The following is a 17,451-nucleotide window of genomic DNA, read 5'->3' as shown; positions in this document are numbered from 1 at the left end:
AAATGGTTTAAAAATAAATAAATAAATAAATGATTAACAAGTTGTGAGTTCCTGCACCTTTTCTTTTACAAAAAAAGCACTGATAATGCCTTTGTACAAATCGATGGTAAGGCCACACCTGGAGTATTGTGTCCAGTTTTGGTCGCCTCATCTCCAAAAAGACATAGTGGAAATGGAAAAGGTGCAAAAGAGAGCGACTAAGATGATTACTGGGCTGGGGTACCTTCCTTATGAGGAAAGGCTACAGCGTTTGGGCCTCTTCAGCCTAGAAAAGAGACGCCTGAAGGGGGACGTGATTGAGTCATACAAAATTATGCAGGGGATGGTCAGAGTGGATAGGGAGATGCTCTTTACACTCTCACATAACACCAGAACCAGGGGACATCCACTAAAATTGAGTGTTGGGCGGGTTAGGACAGACAAAAGAAAATATTTCTTTACTCAGCATGTGGTTGGTCTGTGGAACTCCTTGCCACAGGATGTGGTGATGGCGTCTAGCCTAGACGCCTTTAAAAGGGGATTGGACAAGTTTCTGGAGGAAAAATCCATTATGGGGTACAAGCCATGATGTGTATGCGCAACCTCCTGATTTTAGAAATGGGCTATGTCAGAATGCCAGATGCAAGGGAGGGCACCAGGATGAGGTCTCTTGTTATCTGGTGTGCTCCCTGGGGCATTTGGTGGACCGCTGTGAGATACAGGAAGCTGGACTAGATGGGCCTATGGCCTGATCCAGCGGGGCTGTTCTTATGTTCTTCTGAGTAGGCATGAACAGGCTTGGGCTCTCAGAGGGCCATCTATCCACCCTTCCCTGGTAGGAAGCCCCTTTGGCAACAGTGAGGCTTACACCTGAGGAGACAGGACTAGGCTTGGGCTCTGCAGTGCACACTTTGCTGGGAGGAAGCCTCATGGAGTGCGACAGGACTCGCTCCCGACTGAACACCCCTAGCCTGGCACAGCCATGCAAAGCTCTCGAGCTGAGGGCGCTCTTGCGAGCTCCGCCAGCGCTGGGGCCCGCTCCTCGGCCTTGTCACGAGCCGATGCTCCGTCACCCGGATGAGGCGGGAGGCTGATGTGGCCACACTCCCTCTCCCAACAGTCGTCGCCGATTGGCCAGAGCCGGCGCCGGCGCCGCTCAGCGATTGGCTAGTCGGGGAGACAGACGGGAAGACGGCGGTGAGTGAGCAGGTTGAGCCGGTGGGACCCGTGGGCTGCCGAGGAAGGCGGTTTGCTGGCCGGCCGTGCCGGGGGTGAGTGAGGCTGTCCCTGTCAACGGTTTTTGTTCCCGCCGAGCGGCCCAGGCCGAGTGCATTTGGGCGGGAGGGGGAGCCGTTTGGCGCCTTGGCCTCGAGGACGCCTGAGGGGAGCCTCGACCGGCCGGTCCCGCTTCGCCTCGGTGGTGGGAGGGGAGTGAGGCCAGGCGAGGCTTGACAGCGACTTCCGCGCAGGCGGCTGCTCCCCCGCCGCTCTTCCTGGGGGCCTGAGCAGAGCCCCAGAGGGGGCGCCTCTGAGCGCGTGTAGCGGCGCCTCTGCCCCAGTGCCCGCCCTGCCTGCCTGAGCAGCCGTCGCCTTCCCTCGCCCAGGGCAAGGGCACCTCCAGGCAGGCAGGCTGGCCTACCAGGGAAGCCTCCACCCAGCCCCTGCGCCTCTTGGCCCGAGCTTGTGTCACTTCTTTTCAGGAGGGCCTTTGTTGCTGTTTGGCCTAGTGCTCCTGAAACTGTGGGTCGGGACCCACTGGGTGTGTCGCGGGCCCTTTAGGTGGATCCCCATTCATTTCAATGTGTATTTTATGCTTCATGTACTAGAGTTGATGCTCCATGGCATGTGATTGCTTGTGGGGACATGTGATACATCTGTACTCTCAATAGGCTACTCCAGTGGTTCTCACACATTTAGCACTGCAACCCACTTTTTAGAATGAGAATCTGTCAGGACCCACTGGAAGTGATGTCATGACTAGATGTGACATCATCAAGCAGGAAAATTTTAATAATCCTAGGCTGAAATCCTACCCTCAGTCCTACCCAGTTCCATTTACTATCATTGTTAAAGGTTATTCATAGTAGCCTGTTAAAAGTACAGATCTGTAACATTTCTCCAAGTGGAGTCACATACTATGGTAGCATCAAGTCTAATATATTAAAAATAAAATATTGAAATGATGGGGACCCACCTGAAATTGGCTAACGACCCACCTAGTGGGTCCTGACCCACAGTTTGAAAAACACTGGGCTACTCTATATTAGCTTTGAACAATGGTAGTCAATGGGGCTCACTCCTGGGTAAGTGTAAATAGGATTTCAGCCCTTGGGATGCATAGGATTGGTCTCAGACAGCAATCCTATCCACACTTACCTGGGAGTAAACCCCACTGACTAAGTGTGGATAGGATTCCAGTCTTTGATAATGTTTGGGGTTTTTTTTCTAAACAGATGAGCAACTGCTTGGGAGGGTTAGGAAAGGTCTTTATTTTAAATAAACATTTAAACTTATTGTAAGTTTCTTTCAGTCCTTTCAATCACTATGAAGCCACAGTGCAGCCCTATGGAAAGGGAACTCCTGTTCCCATACCTTAAGAAGGCCCTAGTGACTGTCCCTCCACCCAGGATGCAGCGCACACCCCACTGGCACAACTGCACCAGCATTGGAAAATTGAATAGGATTGGACCCTTGATTGTTCTGATTTTGTCAGAGGGGGGTTTTAAAAATTTTCCTGTTGATGATGTAACTTCTGGCCATGATGGCGCTTCCAGGTTAATGACATCACTTCTGGTGAGTCCCCACAGATTACATTCTAAAAAAGTGCGTCCCAGTGTAAAAAGCTTGAGAACCAGTGGTCTAATCAGTGGTGTTTCTTCCTGGGTCTGATAGCTGTATTTTGTGTTCATTTTATTAGGTGCTGTTTTTATTCTGGCATATAATCTAAGGCAGTGGTTCACAAACGTTTTAGCATCGGCGCCCACTTTTTAGAATGAGAATCTGTTGGGAATCACCAGAAGTGAAATATTTTTTGTTCTAATAATCCTAGGCTGCAGTCTACTCATTCTTACAGGATTAAGTCCCATTTACAATCATTGTGAAAAGCATATACATAGCCTGTTAAAAGTACAGATTTGCCACTTTCCCCAAATGCAATCACATATCATGGTAGCATCAGGTCTAATACAGGTGGGGCCTTGGTATCTACAAGGGATCCATTCTTGAACTCTTTGCTGATACCAAAAATCGTGGATAATCAAATCCACAAATTTCCGCTTCTTTCTCCCACCTTTGGCGGTTTCGGGTGGAGCCAAGTCTGGCTCAATGCAGATCTGGGGAACCTGCATTGAGCCAGATCCATGAATAAACAGACTCCACCTACATATTAAAAATAAAATATTGAAACGGGACCCACATGAATTTGGCTCGTGACCCATCTAATGGGTCCCAACCCACATTTTGAGAAACACTGATCTAAGGCTTTTGTGGCTGGTACTATTCATGTTATAGTAAGAAATATTCCAGCTCTTTGGCCATGGTCTGAAGATTTTTCTTTCCTAATGTTTCACCCACAACTCTGATGGGCATTTTCAAAGGTGAGAACCACAGGCTGTTTATCTCGCTCCAGAGTAACTGACAATAATTGTCCACTGGTCTTGTTCACTGTGTGTTTCTCAAAGGATAATGCGCTTTCTTTCCACAGCCCAGTTCTTTTCTTATTCCAAATTCCTGGATCCTAACATTTTTATTCTGTTTGGTTGCACACTTTTTTATTTGCCGGGGGGGGGGGGCTTTTCTAAATGCATTATTGTCAACTTTAGTGTACATGCATTGGTTTTCTCTTTTTTTAATATAATAGATAACATGGAGAGTTTTAGTTCTTAACTGCTCCTCCTCCTGTCCTTTGGCCCATCTGCCCCTTCTAGTACACAAAACATGACCCCTCTCATGCTTTCTTTTCTAGCACTTTGGAACTTGCCAGAACCAGCTCTTGTGGTAGAGGTTATAAACATAAAGAGGGGGTGGGGAAGCAAGGTTTTTTACTCTGGCCTGACTTCTTCATTTGTACTGATATCTGGACTTGATGTTACTATATTTGACTACAGCAGTTGACTGTATCTAGCCCTAACTAGTTGTTTTGAAACTTGAACTTGAAAGGTCACTGGCACTCAGGGTGTGAGTTGTAAGTACAGGCTTATGAAATAATAGTTTTACTTTTTCCGGAATTTGGATCTCATTGATCTTTTTTATGTTGCTGGGTGTAAAAGCAAGTTATGTGGAGGATGATATAGTTAACCAAGACAATGAGTATTTTGGAAACTTGATCTGGATGTCTTCCATAAGTTGGGTTGCTTGGGAAACTGCCTTATGGCAAATTGAAAAAGTGTCTCCAAGATGTCATATGAAAAGAGATGAGATGTACAGTAGTTTTGTTTAAACAAGATTGTATAATAGCATACTTGGTCAGTTTTCCAACATGAGGACACAATGGAATCTTTGTATACTACTGTATTGTGGTTGTGATGACAACGATTTGCTGAGCCCTGAAGGAAAGTTCTGTTTGTATTGTTATGCCTATAAAGTACTGTTGCAGTTGTCTGAGTGGAGATGCAAAACTGGTGTAAGTGGAAAAAGAAGCAAGAAGTGCATCAAATGGCCACAACTTCTAGTGCTTAACATTAACCTTTTTTACCTGCTGTTCCTACTGGTTGGACTGAGGGCTACTGGGGGAAAAGCAATCGCTTTTGCTGTGATGCCAAGGACTAGGAAAGACCACCTTAGGAAAGGGAACCAAATCTGAAGGAAAACCCACTAACCAAATGGAGATGGGAACTGAATGACCTGAGAAAGCATGGCCACCTGCTGTTTAAGGAACTGAGACCTCTTTAATTGTAATTGAGAACAATTGAAATTTTGAATAAACAAAAAGAAATAGGGGGAATGCAGAGGATCAAAAAACGGATGAATCAGAATTTTTAAAAAAGAACTGATTCAGGCAAGTGACTTACAAAACAAGGACATAGAGCTTAATAGACAAGTGAAAAATAATGTCCCTAAAACAGGAATTGTTGGATATCTCTATTCCTCACTATTTGCACTTTTCTAGGAAAGAAGATTCAAATTCTTCTATTCCTAAAAGAGCATCCCTGTATGTGAACTTAAAAACCTGGGGTTGCTGGTGGCATTAGGTCATCTGAGTTAGGATCACTTGAGAGTTCCATTCCCTTTTAACTAATCAGGTGGACTTGACTGCCCAATCATAGGTAGTACCAATTGTAGCAAGGCCAAAATCTTATGTTTCTGGAGAATTCCAGGCATGAAAACAGGGAATCCATATTCTAATGCAGCTATCCTGTAATGTAGCTCTTTGGTAATGGTGTTGAATTCCAGAAGAACAAGAGCTACTGTAGAAGCGTGGCTCAGTAGGTGTTAGTCTCAGAGACATCACAGATGCCTCTTGGGCAGTGGTTTCCAAACTTCTTCTCGGAAGTTGAGAACCACATAAGTCTTTGTGGGGGCAGGGGGATAGCAGTGATGCAATCCCCAGGATTGTGCAGCTGCTGGGGACAGAAGGGTTTTTTTAAACTTACCTAAGTCAGCGCTGGTCTCTGGAGATGGGGTGCGGGGAGCCCCTAAGGTGCTTCCACAGGGCTCCTCAAACATCAGAGTGAATAAAAATAGTGATTGGAATGCACTTCCAGTTTTGCAGTTGCTATAAAATCCATTGTACTGATCAGAAGCTTGCCTAAGGTAACCCAGCTAAATCAGGTTTTGAACTAAATCCAGGAAGCCCATGATCTAACACACAGGACTGTTAAAGTATTTCAGATTTCTAAGGAGCCTGCCTAGTCCTGTACGGGCTAAAAAACATGCTAGGTTCAACATTTAATTTCAGGTTGCCCCAGGGATCCAGGCAAATTTCAGGTTGCCCCCCCCCCCACTCTGCCTAATTTCTTATCCAGCTTAACATGTCATTTTCTTACTGCAATGGTTAGGAAAAGTATAGACAGAGTCTGCAAACAACACAGGTCTTGAACCTGTGTGGTTAGAAATCTGAGCTTCTAGCCCCTATTCTTGTTCCCCATAACCAAGCCTGCTTACCTCTTTTCTGTCATCATTATTCATGGGTTGCTATACTGTGTTTTCTCCTTCCTAGCCAAAGGTTTTCAAAGGCTTGAAAAGAGGTTCATGATAACTGCCATAATATTTTTCTCAGCAATACAGCCTGGTCAAAGCTGATCTGAGTTTTAAAGGACTGTAGAATAGGTGATCAGGGTCAGGAGAACTGCTCAGAAATAACAATGAGGCCACGTAGGCACCCAGCATACTTGCTTTGGAAAGGAGTCAAAAGTACTTAAAAGCTTGCAAGAAATAAGTCTCTTTCTGATACATGTGTTTTTCTTCCTATTTCCTGAATGGGGATATGGAATACTGTTGGCAGTGCCTGAGACAGGTTTGTGAGTGGTGTGGTGTATGCTTTCTTTACCTGTTCAGTGAGCAGCTTACACATGACAAACATTTGAACATTCTTAGGAAAATTAGACTTGGTTCTAGAAAGTATCTGTATCAGAAAAGGATTATAGAAAAAATAGCAGCCTAAAAAGCTTGCCGTGAACTATTTGTCTGAACAGTCTCACCAGTGTTTAAAACGTGTTCTAAAGGGTAAACTTCAAAGGCAGTGTGACTGAAATTGCCTATTCCAAGTTTCCACATGAAGGTATTATTATAATCTAGGAGTGATAAACTGTTAAAGAAAATGAGCTTGTAATAGAAGCACTGATGCAGCATTAACTACAATAATTCTTGCTAAAACTCTCCCAAGTGTTTTCCAGTCCTCTGACATGCCACTTTTTCCCCCTGATATCCTTCAATTTTTCCATTATGCAGTTGACTAAATAATTTGACTAGCTTCCAAAAAATCAAAACTATGTCCACATGATCAAATTCCTGTTGATCATGTGGGACTAAACTGAGAACCAGTATGTTTTTGGTAATACGTCTAACTCAGAAGAAGTTTCTACATCAAACATAATAACTTGCAAAACTTTCTGCTTCTTGAATCAGAATAGCCTAAAATATATTAGCTACAGTAGTGAAATATAAGATTTACCAACATATTACCTAGTTGCTTAATGGAATAGGTGATCCTGAATGATAGCACTCCAGGACAGGCCTAGCCATGAAGTGAGGTGAAGTGGGCTGTCTTAGGGGGCAGGTGGGTACAGGAGCCTTTAGCTGCCTTACCTACATCCCATTGTGCTCTTACCATTTCTCCCCCACTCAATTGCTATATATTTTTAAATGTCTCATGGACATTTAAAAGGGGGGGGGCTTTATTGCCGTGGAGGTTTGCATATAGATACTCATTGCTTACATTTGTTTCCCTTAGAGTGACTATGAAATACTTATATCCCACCAAACGGAGGTCGTTGAGTTACAAGTTTGTGAAGACGTTTCATCGTTTCAGATAATCTGCAGGACTACGCATCTTATCAGAGTGATATTTGAACAAGTTGGGATGACTATGGAATCGGTACATTATACTTTTTGTAGAAGCTGGAATTATTAACAATATATAAGGATGGGCATTGTTGGTGAATATCAAGCATGTTTAAAGCCCAGTGAAATAAGTAGAATTAAACATCCTGAGCTGTATCCTCAGGGATGTTCAGAAAAGTGAACTTCTCCACCTCATCTGTGCCCTCCCCCAAAAGATCAGGATTCTAAGGAATGGTCCTGCAGAAATTTGCAAAGCTCATTCCCTTCCCTCACATGTGTGGAAGTTCCTACTGTTTATGGAAAAGCTGGTTTAAGTCCTCAGTTCAGCACTTAATTATTTATAGGCTAGGGCAGGTATGCCCAAACCCCAGCCCTGGGGCCACTTGCAGCCTTGAGGACTCCCAATCCGACCTTCAGGGAGCCCCCAGTCTCCAATGAGCCTCTGGCCCTCTGGAGACTTACTGGAGCCCGCACTGGCCTGATGCAACTGCTCTCAGTGTGATGGCCAGCTGTTCAACCTCTCACATGAGCTGTGTGTCAAGGGTTCCCTCCACTGTTTGCTGTTTCACATCTGTGATGCAGCAGCAGAAAAGGAAAGGCCAGCCTTTGTGCAAGACCTTTTATAGACCTTGAACTACTGCAAGACCTTCATTCATTCATATAAGTTCCATCTCTAATGTGTTCATTTATGTAAATTTATTCAAATTTGAAATGTAAATTCTTTTTTTCCCAGCCCCAGACACAGTGTCAGAGAGAGGATGTGGCTCCCCTGTCCAAAAGTTTGGACACCCCTGGGCTAGGGGATTTGGCTCCTCTGCTATGTAGGTTTGCCAATAAGATTTAACAAAGGGAATTATGTACGCTATAGTACATAATTGGGTACATAAACCCCTGCTAATTGGGTAAGAGGCACTTTTTCAAGTGGGTGCTCCTTTTTTTTTTTTAGCAGGGGGAGAGTAACTGGCCCACCTCACCCCAGCACTGTCTGTTCTAGTGGCTGTCTACTGGTATTCATTTGCATCTTTTTAGATTGTGAGCCCTTTTGGGACAGGGAGCCATTTAGTTATTTAATTTTTCTCTGTAAACTGAAAAGCGGTATATAAATACTGTTAATAATAATAATAATAATAATAATAATAATTAATATAGTGTTTTGATGGGTTTTTGAACAAGGTTAGTAAAGTAGCATCTTGCCTGTGAACCTGACTTCCTTGTGATGTTATTCTGTCACATAGCATGTGAAATCTCTGACCTATCCTTAGTGTTAAAGATATTGTGAATGTCTCCCATATTATCCTTGTTGAGTCATAATGTCTTTTTCTTTCTATGTAGATTGAGTCTGTATAGCAACACTTTCAACCAGTTTTTTGTTATAGTAGGCGTTTTGTTCAATGCTATTATAAAAGTACTCTTTTTTTTCCTTCCAGTTGCTTTGGACAAGTAAACCTTATGGTCCCAATAGAAGTATTGTAAGAAAAATTGGCACCAACCTCTCTCTGATACAATGCCCAAGAGTTCGGTTTCAGGTAAGACTTGTTCATTGTAATCTTTGTTTCAATTGGAGCAAGCTACTGAGAATCTACGTTTGGGCTTTATTTTTGAGCATATGAATTTGCAGGCTGTGTCAGATATTTCAAGTGACGAGCATCACTGCTGTTCAAACTGACCTTTTGTCGGTATTATAGTAGTTTAACAGCCTAAATGTTCTGCCTTCTGAGCAGCCTGCTACCCCCAGTGGGCAGGTTTTTCTTTAGCTACCTTATAAACTGCTTCTGATTTCATGGTTCATGTTTAAAGTTGTTGCCAACTCTGGAAAACTATTAAACATATTTTAAAAAATATTTATCCAGCAAGGTATTATCAGTTTAAAAAACTGACCTCTGGGGTAAAAGTGGGTGGTGGTCATTAAATTTCTGTCCCATAGTGTACGTGAGCTCATCAAATTGATTATGAAGGCTTCTGACACAACATATATTTTGAAAAGATAAGCTAACTATATTGCTAGGTTTTCAGTTGTACTTCTACAATAAACCTATACTTTAAAAAGGTTTCCTTCCAAAACAAGGTATAAGTATGCAGTGTTAACTTTCAAAAGGGCCTTTTTTCTTGATGTTCTTAGTACTGGAGGATAGCTTTGCATGTTGTTGTGTTAACTTGCTGCAGGGTAATTTCAGTAACACAGCAGGATCTCTTGCTGCAAGTGTTACTGTAAATATTATCTCAGTTAAAGTTGACTTCAAACTCCAGAAATTAATATTGAAAGTGGCCACTTTATCTACAGCCCAAGAATGACTTCTGTGACTGTTTTTAGGTTTTGACATGGAGCCTGAACAAATGGCATAGAGATTGTTTTGTCACTTAGGTCTTTCATTGCATGTTCAACTTTCCATATTTCTCTACAAAGCTCTGAAAAATGAGTTCAGTAGTTTGATAATGTGATTGAAAAATCAGGATCTGGATATGTGGCTCAAGTGTTGCAGGCAAGAACTTGAACTGCATTTACTCTCAACTTACTTAACTTAAAGGCTGCCGTGAGATCTAGCTCGATGTTGGGCAAGTCAGACACAGGTTAAAAATAACTGAAGGGTAAATACACAGAGATTCATGTTCACTCCTTCCAGATGTTATAAAAGTGTGTAGGTGTATTTCTGAATTTTGAAAACCAACTAAAGCAGAATAGTAGTGGGAGCAAGTGTCCTAGTAAAAACCCTTGGTTTTTTGGGGAGAGTGGCCAGAGCCCCATATATTGTAGAAAGGAAAAGCATATAAACATTAGGCCAAGCAAGTGCATTTGAATGATCTGTTCCTACAAAAACAGTACAGTATTTGCTTTTAAAGTAGCATCTGTTTCTTCAATATAAAATTTGAAGCTCCTTGGGGTCTCAATTCTTCAGTAACAAAAATCATTTGTCTTGAAGTCTGAGCCAACAGTTGCCAGCTTAGGGTGCCATTTACTACCAAAGGTCTGGTTTTGCATATGTTTGTTCTGAAGCATAATTTTTCCAATGGCAGGCCCACAGATTTTAAATAGAACTGCTTCTTTCTGATGCTAAGCGGGCAGCTCTGAAGTGATTGTGTTTTAATTAATGTGACTTACAATAAAATTTATTATTCAAATTTAAAAGTGGGAAGGAAGAAATCTTTCTGGGAAGGTTACATTAGTCATGAATTCTGGCTTTCTATTGTCTTTATGTGACAGTAGCAGTTAACTTTACTGAAATGTTGTGGGCTGTAATTTAACTTGTACTTAACTAATTGAACAGCTTTGAAACATGCTGCTTGGATTTTTAAGAAGTGAGTGTGGGTTTTACAGTTTTTCTAAGGTGGAAATCAAGTGTCTTCTTATATTCTTGCCACACACTTAATTTAGTATGAAATAAGGTTGGCAGCAATCAGCTGTCAGGGAGGTGTGAATACAATATTTCTGATTAATTTGAGCAAGGGAGAGTTGGGGGGGCTGTTTGAAGAAAGAGAAATATAGGAAACCAGGAATAGTGTTCCCTTCTTTGTTTTCATTGTTCCCAGCTTTTTCATTGGATGGGCTCTACAACTCCATCCATCAAGGGCAAGAATGTCTAGCCTTGTAGCAAGTCTAGACTTCCAGTAAGATGCCAATCTGTCAGTTGAACTATCTGAGGCTGCAATCTGTACATACTTTCCTGGTAGTAAGCCTCATTGAACAGAATGGGACTTCTAGGTAAGCATGCATAGGATTGCACTGTAGGCTCAGTGTGAACATTTTATAAAATCCTGCTGCTCCAAAACTCAGTATACTGTGAGACTTCCCCTCAACTTCATAACTGAGGGTATCTAGAAGGGGAGGTTAAGTGGAGAGAGTGTGCATGACTGTTTGTTGCTAACTTGCCAATTTAAATGGATGCTCTGGTTCCCAGACCAAAAGGTTCTCCACCTCAGCCGTTTGCTACACAACAGCACTTGGTATGTAATGAAACAGTTGGATATGCCACAGTCATAGAAACAACTGCTATTTTTATCAGAACTTCAAGTGTGCCTTGACTGTTCTTTTGCCTGTTCTGTTCTTGTGCTTGCTAATAGATTGTTGCTACACTGAAACCTTTCTATAGCATTCTCTCTCCCTTTTTTCTTTGTTGCTATCTGTAGCTATTATATCACAGGATCGTGCACTGAATTTGCTGTAAGTCAGTTTTGTCTTCTTTGCTTTAAATTTGTTTAGCTCTTAACGATTGTATTTAAATTAACAGTATCTACTAAGAATCGTAAATCAGACTAACTTCAAGACCATCCTCTTATTCTTGAGCTTATATAGTGAGCTGAATGTGTGGGGAAAGAACTCCACTTGCTACTTTCTTACACTGTTTTGGAAAGTAAGGCTGACTACTCAAACCTGTGGACACTTTCTTGTAAGGTGGGCCCATTTTCTTCAGTGGGATGCTTCCAGACTAGCATGCATGGGTTTGGAGCCTTAATTTGGTTTGTGTTTCTTAAACACTGAAACACCTTAATTTGGTTTGTGGTTGTTAAAAACTGGGCAAGTTAAGGTGTGGAGAGTGATTGTGATGCTTTCAGGGAAAGACCCAAGTATGGATCCTAGTCTTGACACAGTGTTTGAATAAATTGATGTATCATGCTTGTCCATATGGGTGAAGAGTCTAGCCAGGTTCCAATACATGTATTCAGGTATACTGAATTTGTGCTGTAACCTAATATGTTTGGGTCATGCAAGAATTGATATTAAAATGCACTGATTTTTTTATCAGTTTATTTTGGTAACTTTGAAATGCACATCATTTAATTCCACTTTTATGCAGAATTGCTTCATAAGCAGGGCTTCATGCTTGGGTTCAATTCAGAGCTTACATCAGTTAGCTTAAGTGTGGTATGGTATAATGTCTGAAATGACAAATCATAGATTTGTTGCTCCACCTCTGGTGGCCAGTTAGAGTGCCAAGTAGCCAGGTAACCCATGATTCGAGCTGCCTTATATTTGGAAGCTTTGAGCCATGGCTTGGGTTCTTAATCATGGCTAGTGCAAATAGTGGTTTGTCTGATCTGAGCCTTAAACATAACATTTAAATCTATCCTGCAATTTACTATCTTTCCTGGCTCAGACACCAGAATAATCCAGGAACAGCCAAGATTGGGCATATTGGTAGCATTCACATGATGACAAAAGCCATGCAGAATATGTGATGGCAAATCTGGCCTTAATCATTAGCAGGACTTGTTTGGATTTAGATCCAGGTCTATGGGCTTAAAAAATAAATAATAAAAAATTGTGTATGCTTTGAAACTGGCCCAGTGCAAGGTTAGAAACATGTCAACAATTGCTAAACAATAACATTTACCATAACCTGTTTTGTCTTCGTGCATTGTTAGCTGCATGAGCAGCTTTCTGGTGTAGGTTTTGCATTTTTTTGTCTCTTGAGATTAGTCTGACTCCCTGTGGGCCATGGCTGTTGTACTCAGCCTATGCTGGAGCAACACGATGTTGCCCCAAGCCAACTACTGTGGCACACAGCAATGATGTCACTGCTGAACTGCAATGGGAGAACGGTGGGGACAGAGCAACAGCTGTCAGCTTTTTTGCTAACAACTCGGCACTTGGTGCATGACATAAAGAGGCCCAGGGGAAGGGGCAGATAAGTAGGGTAAGGTAGCTCTAGGACAGAGGTGTCAAATTTGTTTTATACAGAGGGCTGAAGTTAGCATTCAGGGCACCTGCTGAGGGCAGGGAGGGATCTCATTAAGCAGAAAGTGACATCATTAAGCAGCTGATGACCAGAAATCAGCACTTCGTTCTCACAAAAAAAACTCATTAACTGCAAATGACAGAAGACAAAATATGCAAATCTTGATCATATTTCAAGATATGGGGGTGCCCAATTTTCATGTAGACTGCTTTTCAGCAGTAACACCTCAGCAGTACTTGGCAGCTGAGAGCCCGAGGGCTGGATAAAAAGCTTCTGGGGGCCACATCCAGCCCTCCGACCTTATGTTTGACACCCCTGCTCTAGGAGATGGAAACGAAGATAGGAAAGGAGAACCTGGTGGAGGCAAATAGAGAGAGAGGGACACAAAGGAAAAAACAAGAGGGAGAGAGACAAGCTGCAAGCTGCCCCACAGGCAAGCAGGATCAAACATAGCCCTCCCCCCCCTCGGGCAACAAGGAGGGAGTCTGAAAGGGACCCTTCTCCCAGCTACAGCCTCCTGTAGGGGTCAAAGCAGAGCACCACCAGCTGCCTCAAGGGCAGGGCATCTGGGAGCTCTCTTCCCACTGATTGAGAGAACCCTTTGCTGAATGACCTGGCCCTACTCCTGCAGCAAGAGCTCAGCTGGGCCCTGAGGTACGCTTATTGTCCCAACTCTTGAGAGATGCGGAGAAGGTTCCCCTTTTCCCAGGGAAAGTTTGCATTGAGAGCCATTTAAGGGCTACAGTCAAGAAACACATCAGAGTCTGAAGACTAACTTGTTTTCTGTTGATGGAATCAAGCCCAATTGTTTATAATTTGCTTGCCAATAATGACAGTTTCACAGCATCACATGTCCCCTGAATCCAGCTCATTTACTCTCCCAAACTGGAGCCATGTCCCACCATAACCCTTTGGTGGGAGACTGAGCTTCCCCTCCTGGTGTGAGGAGGAGGAAACCCCTATGGGCACACTCCCTTATTGCTTTTTTGCAAAGTATTAGCATTAGTAAGACATTGGTGACCAGAATGTGTTGAATGGCCTTCAGCAAGATGGTAAGATGGGTCAAAGATAGGATCTCAAAACACATAGAGGAACAGGCCTTGCTGAGGGAGAATCAGCATGGCTTCTGTAAGGGTAAGTCTTGCCTCACAAACCTTTTAGAATTCTTTGAAAAGGTCAGCAGGCATGTGGATGCGGGAGAACCTGTAGACATTATATATCTGGACTTTCAGAAGGCGTTTGACACGGTCCCTCACCAAAGGCTACTGAAAAAACTCCACAGTCAGGGAATTAGAGGACAGGTCCTCTCATGGATTGAGAACTGGTTGGAGGCCAGGAAGCAGAGAGTGGGTGTCAATGGGCAATTTTCACAATGGAGAGAGGTGAAAAGCGGTGTGCCCCAAGGATCTGTACTGGGACCGGTGCTTTTTAACCTCTTCATAAATGACCTGGAGACAGGGTTGAGCAGTGAGGTGGCTAAGTTTGCAGACAACACCAAACTTTTCCGAGTGGTGAAGACCAGAAGTGATTGTGAGGAGCTCTAGAAGGATCTCTCCAGACTGGCAGAATGGGCAGCAAAATGGCAGATGCGCTTCAATGTCAGTAAGCGTAAAGTCATGCACATTGGGGCAAAAAATCAAAACTTCACATATAGGCTGATGGGTTCTGAGCTGTCTGTGACAGATCAGGAGAGAAATCTTGGGGTGGTGGTGGACAGATCGATGAAAGTGTCAACTCAATGTGCATAAGAACAGCCCCACTGGATCAGGCCATAGGCCCATCTAGTCCAGCTTCCTGTATCTCACAGCGGCCCACCAAATGCCCCAGGGAGCACACCAGATAACAAGAGACCTCATCCTGGTGCTCTCCCCTACATCTGGCATTCTGACTTAACCCATTCCTAAAATCAGGAGGTTGCGCGTACACATCATGGCTTGTACCCCATAATGGATTTTTCCTCCAGAAACTTGTCCAATCCCCTTTTAAAGGCGTCTAAGCTAGACGCCAGCACCACATCCTGTGGCAAGGAGTTCCACAGACCGACCACGCGCTGAGTAAAGAAATATTTTCTTTTGTCTGTCCTAACCCGCCCAACACTCAATTTTAGTGGATGTCCCCTGGTTCTGGTATTATGTGAGAGTGTAAAGAGCATCTCCCTATCCACTCTGTCCATCCCCTGCATAATTTTGTATGTCTCAATCATGTCCCCCCTCAAGCGTCTCTTTTCTAGGCTGAAGAGGCCCAAACACCATAGCCTTTCCTCATAAGGAAGGTGCCCCAGCCCCGGAATCATCTTAGTCGCTCTCTTTTGCACCTTTTCCATTTCCACTATATCTTTTTTGAGATGCGGCGACCAGAACTGGACACAATACTCCAGGTGTGGCCTTACCATCGATTTGTACAACGGCATTATAATACTAACCGTTTTGTTCTCAATACCCTTCCTAATGATCCCAAGCATAGAATTGGCCTTCTTCACTGCCACCGCACATTGGGTCGACACTTTCATCGACCTGTCCACCACCACCCCAAGATCTCTCTCCTGATCTGTCACAGACAGCTCAGAACCCATCAGCCTATATCTAAAGTTTTGATTTTTTGCCCCAATGTGCATGACTTTACACTTACTGACATTGAAGCGCATCTGCCATTTTGCTGCCCATTCTGCCAGTCTGGAGAGATCCTTCTGGAGCTCCTCACAATCACTTCTGGTCTTCACCACTCGGAAAAGTTTGGTGTCGTCTGCAAACTTAGCCACTTCACTGCTCACCCCTGTCTCCAGGTCATTTATGAAGAGGTTGAAAAGCACCGGTCCCAGTACAGATCCTTGGGGCACACCGCTTTTCACCTCTCTCCATTGTGAAAATTGCCCATTGACACCCACTCTCTGCTTCCTGGCCTCCAACCAGTTCTCAATCCATGAGAGGACCTGTCCTCTAATTCTCTGACTGTGGAGTTTTTTCAGTAGCCTTTGGTGAGGGACCGTGTCGGACGCCTTCTGAAAGTCCAGATATATAATGTCCACGGGTTCTCCCGCATCCACATGCCTGTTGACCTTTTCAAAGAATTCTATAAGGTTTGTGAGGCAAGACTTACCCTTACAGAAGCCATGCTGACTCTCCCTCAGCAAGGCCTGTTCGTCTATGTGTTTTGAGATCCTATCTTTGATGAGGCATTCCACCATCTTACCCGGTATGGATGTTAGGCTGACCGGCCTATAGTTTCCAGGGTCCCCCCTCTTTCCCTTTTTAAAAATAGGCGTGACATTTGCTATCCTCCAATCTTCTGGCACTGTGGCCGTTTTGAGGGACAAGTTGCATACCTTAGTCAAGAGATCTGCAACTTCGCGGCAGTGAAGGCCAATTCTATGCTTGGGATCATTAAAAAAGGTATTGAGAACAAAACGGCTAATATTATAATGCCGTTGTACAAATCGATGGTAAGGCCACCCCTGGAGTATTGTGTCCAGTTCTGGTTGCCGCATCTCAAAAAGGACATAGTGGAAATGGAAAAGGTGCAAAAGAGAGCGACTAAGATGATTACTGGGCTGGGGCACCTTCCTTATGAGGAAAGGCTATGGCGTTTGGGCCTCTTAAGCCTAGAAAAGAGACGCCTGAGGGGGGACATGATTGAGACATACAAAATTATGCAGGGGATGGACAGAGTGGATAGGGAGATGCTCTTTACACTCTCACATAACACCAGAACCACGGGACATCCACTAAAATTGAGTGTAGGGAGAGTTAGAACAGAGAAAAGAAAACATTTCTTTACTCAGCGTGTGGTTGGTTTGTGGAACTCCTTGCCACAGGATGTGGTGATGGCATCTGGCTTGGATGCCTTTAAAAGGGGATTGGACAAGTTTCTGGAGGAAAAATCCATTATGGGGTACAAGCCATGATGTGTATGTGCAACCTCCTGATTTAAGAAATGGGTTATGTCAGAATGCCAGATGCAAGGGAGGGCACCAGGATGAGGTCTCCTGTTATCTGGTGTGCTCCCTGGGGCATTTGGTGGGCCGCTGTGAGATACAGGAAGCTGGACTAGATGGGCCTATGGCCTGATCCAGTGGGGCTGTTCTTATGTTCTTAAGAAAAAGTCAGAAGTTTCTTATATAGCTGTGGTTTGTAGACATAAGCACTACCATTTGAAAGAGATAATGTTTTTGGTTTTCCTCTGACCTGGATCTTTAATCTGAGCTTCTGTTACTTGAAAACGTTTTGGCACATTGAATATCAGTGCTGGTTACTTGGTAAGAACATTAATTTGTTTGCATATTGTTGGAAATAACTTCATTAGG

At 43.6% G+C, this 17,451-nt stretch overlaps 1 protein-coding gene across 2 annotated transcripts in view; it reads left to right on the top strand.

The window, feature by feature from the left end:
• Nucleotides 1-1,165: 1,165 nt before the first annotated feature.
• MTFR1 (mitochondrial fission regulator 1) overlaps nt 1,166-17,451 on the top strand; it is a 28,446-nt gene continuing 12,160 nt past the window's right edge. For both annotated transcript variants that reach the window (XM_066623918.1, XM_066623917.1), the window contains exons 1-3: nt 1,166-1,250; nt 7,370-7,513; nt 8,907-9,005. In XM_066623918.1, coding sequence (XP_066480015.1) covers nt 7,499-7,513; nt 8,907-9,005 — 114 coding nt within the window. In that variant the 5' untranslated portion in view covers nt 1,166-1,250; nt 7,370-7,498. The remainder of the gene's footprint in view (nt 1,251-7,369; nt 7,514-8,906; nt 9,006-17,451) is intronic.

Source organism: Tiliqua scincoides, chromosome 4, assembly GCF_035046505.1.
Source record: "Tiliqua scincoides isolate rTilSci1 chromosome 4, rTilSci1.hap2, whole genome shotgun sequence".
In the NCBI taxonomy this organism is placed as follows: domain Eukaryota; kingdom Metazoa; phylum Chordata; class Lepidosauria; order Squamata; family Scincidae; genus Tiliqua; species Tiliqua scincoides.
This window is presented reverse-complemented; position numbering and strand designations above follow the sequence as displayed.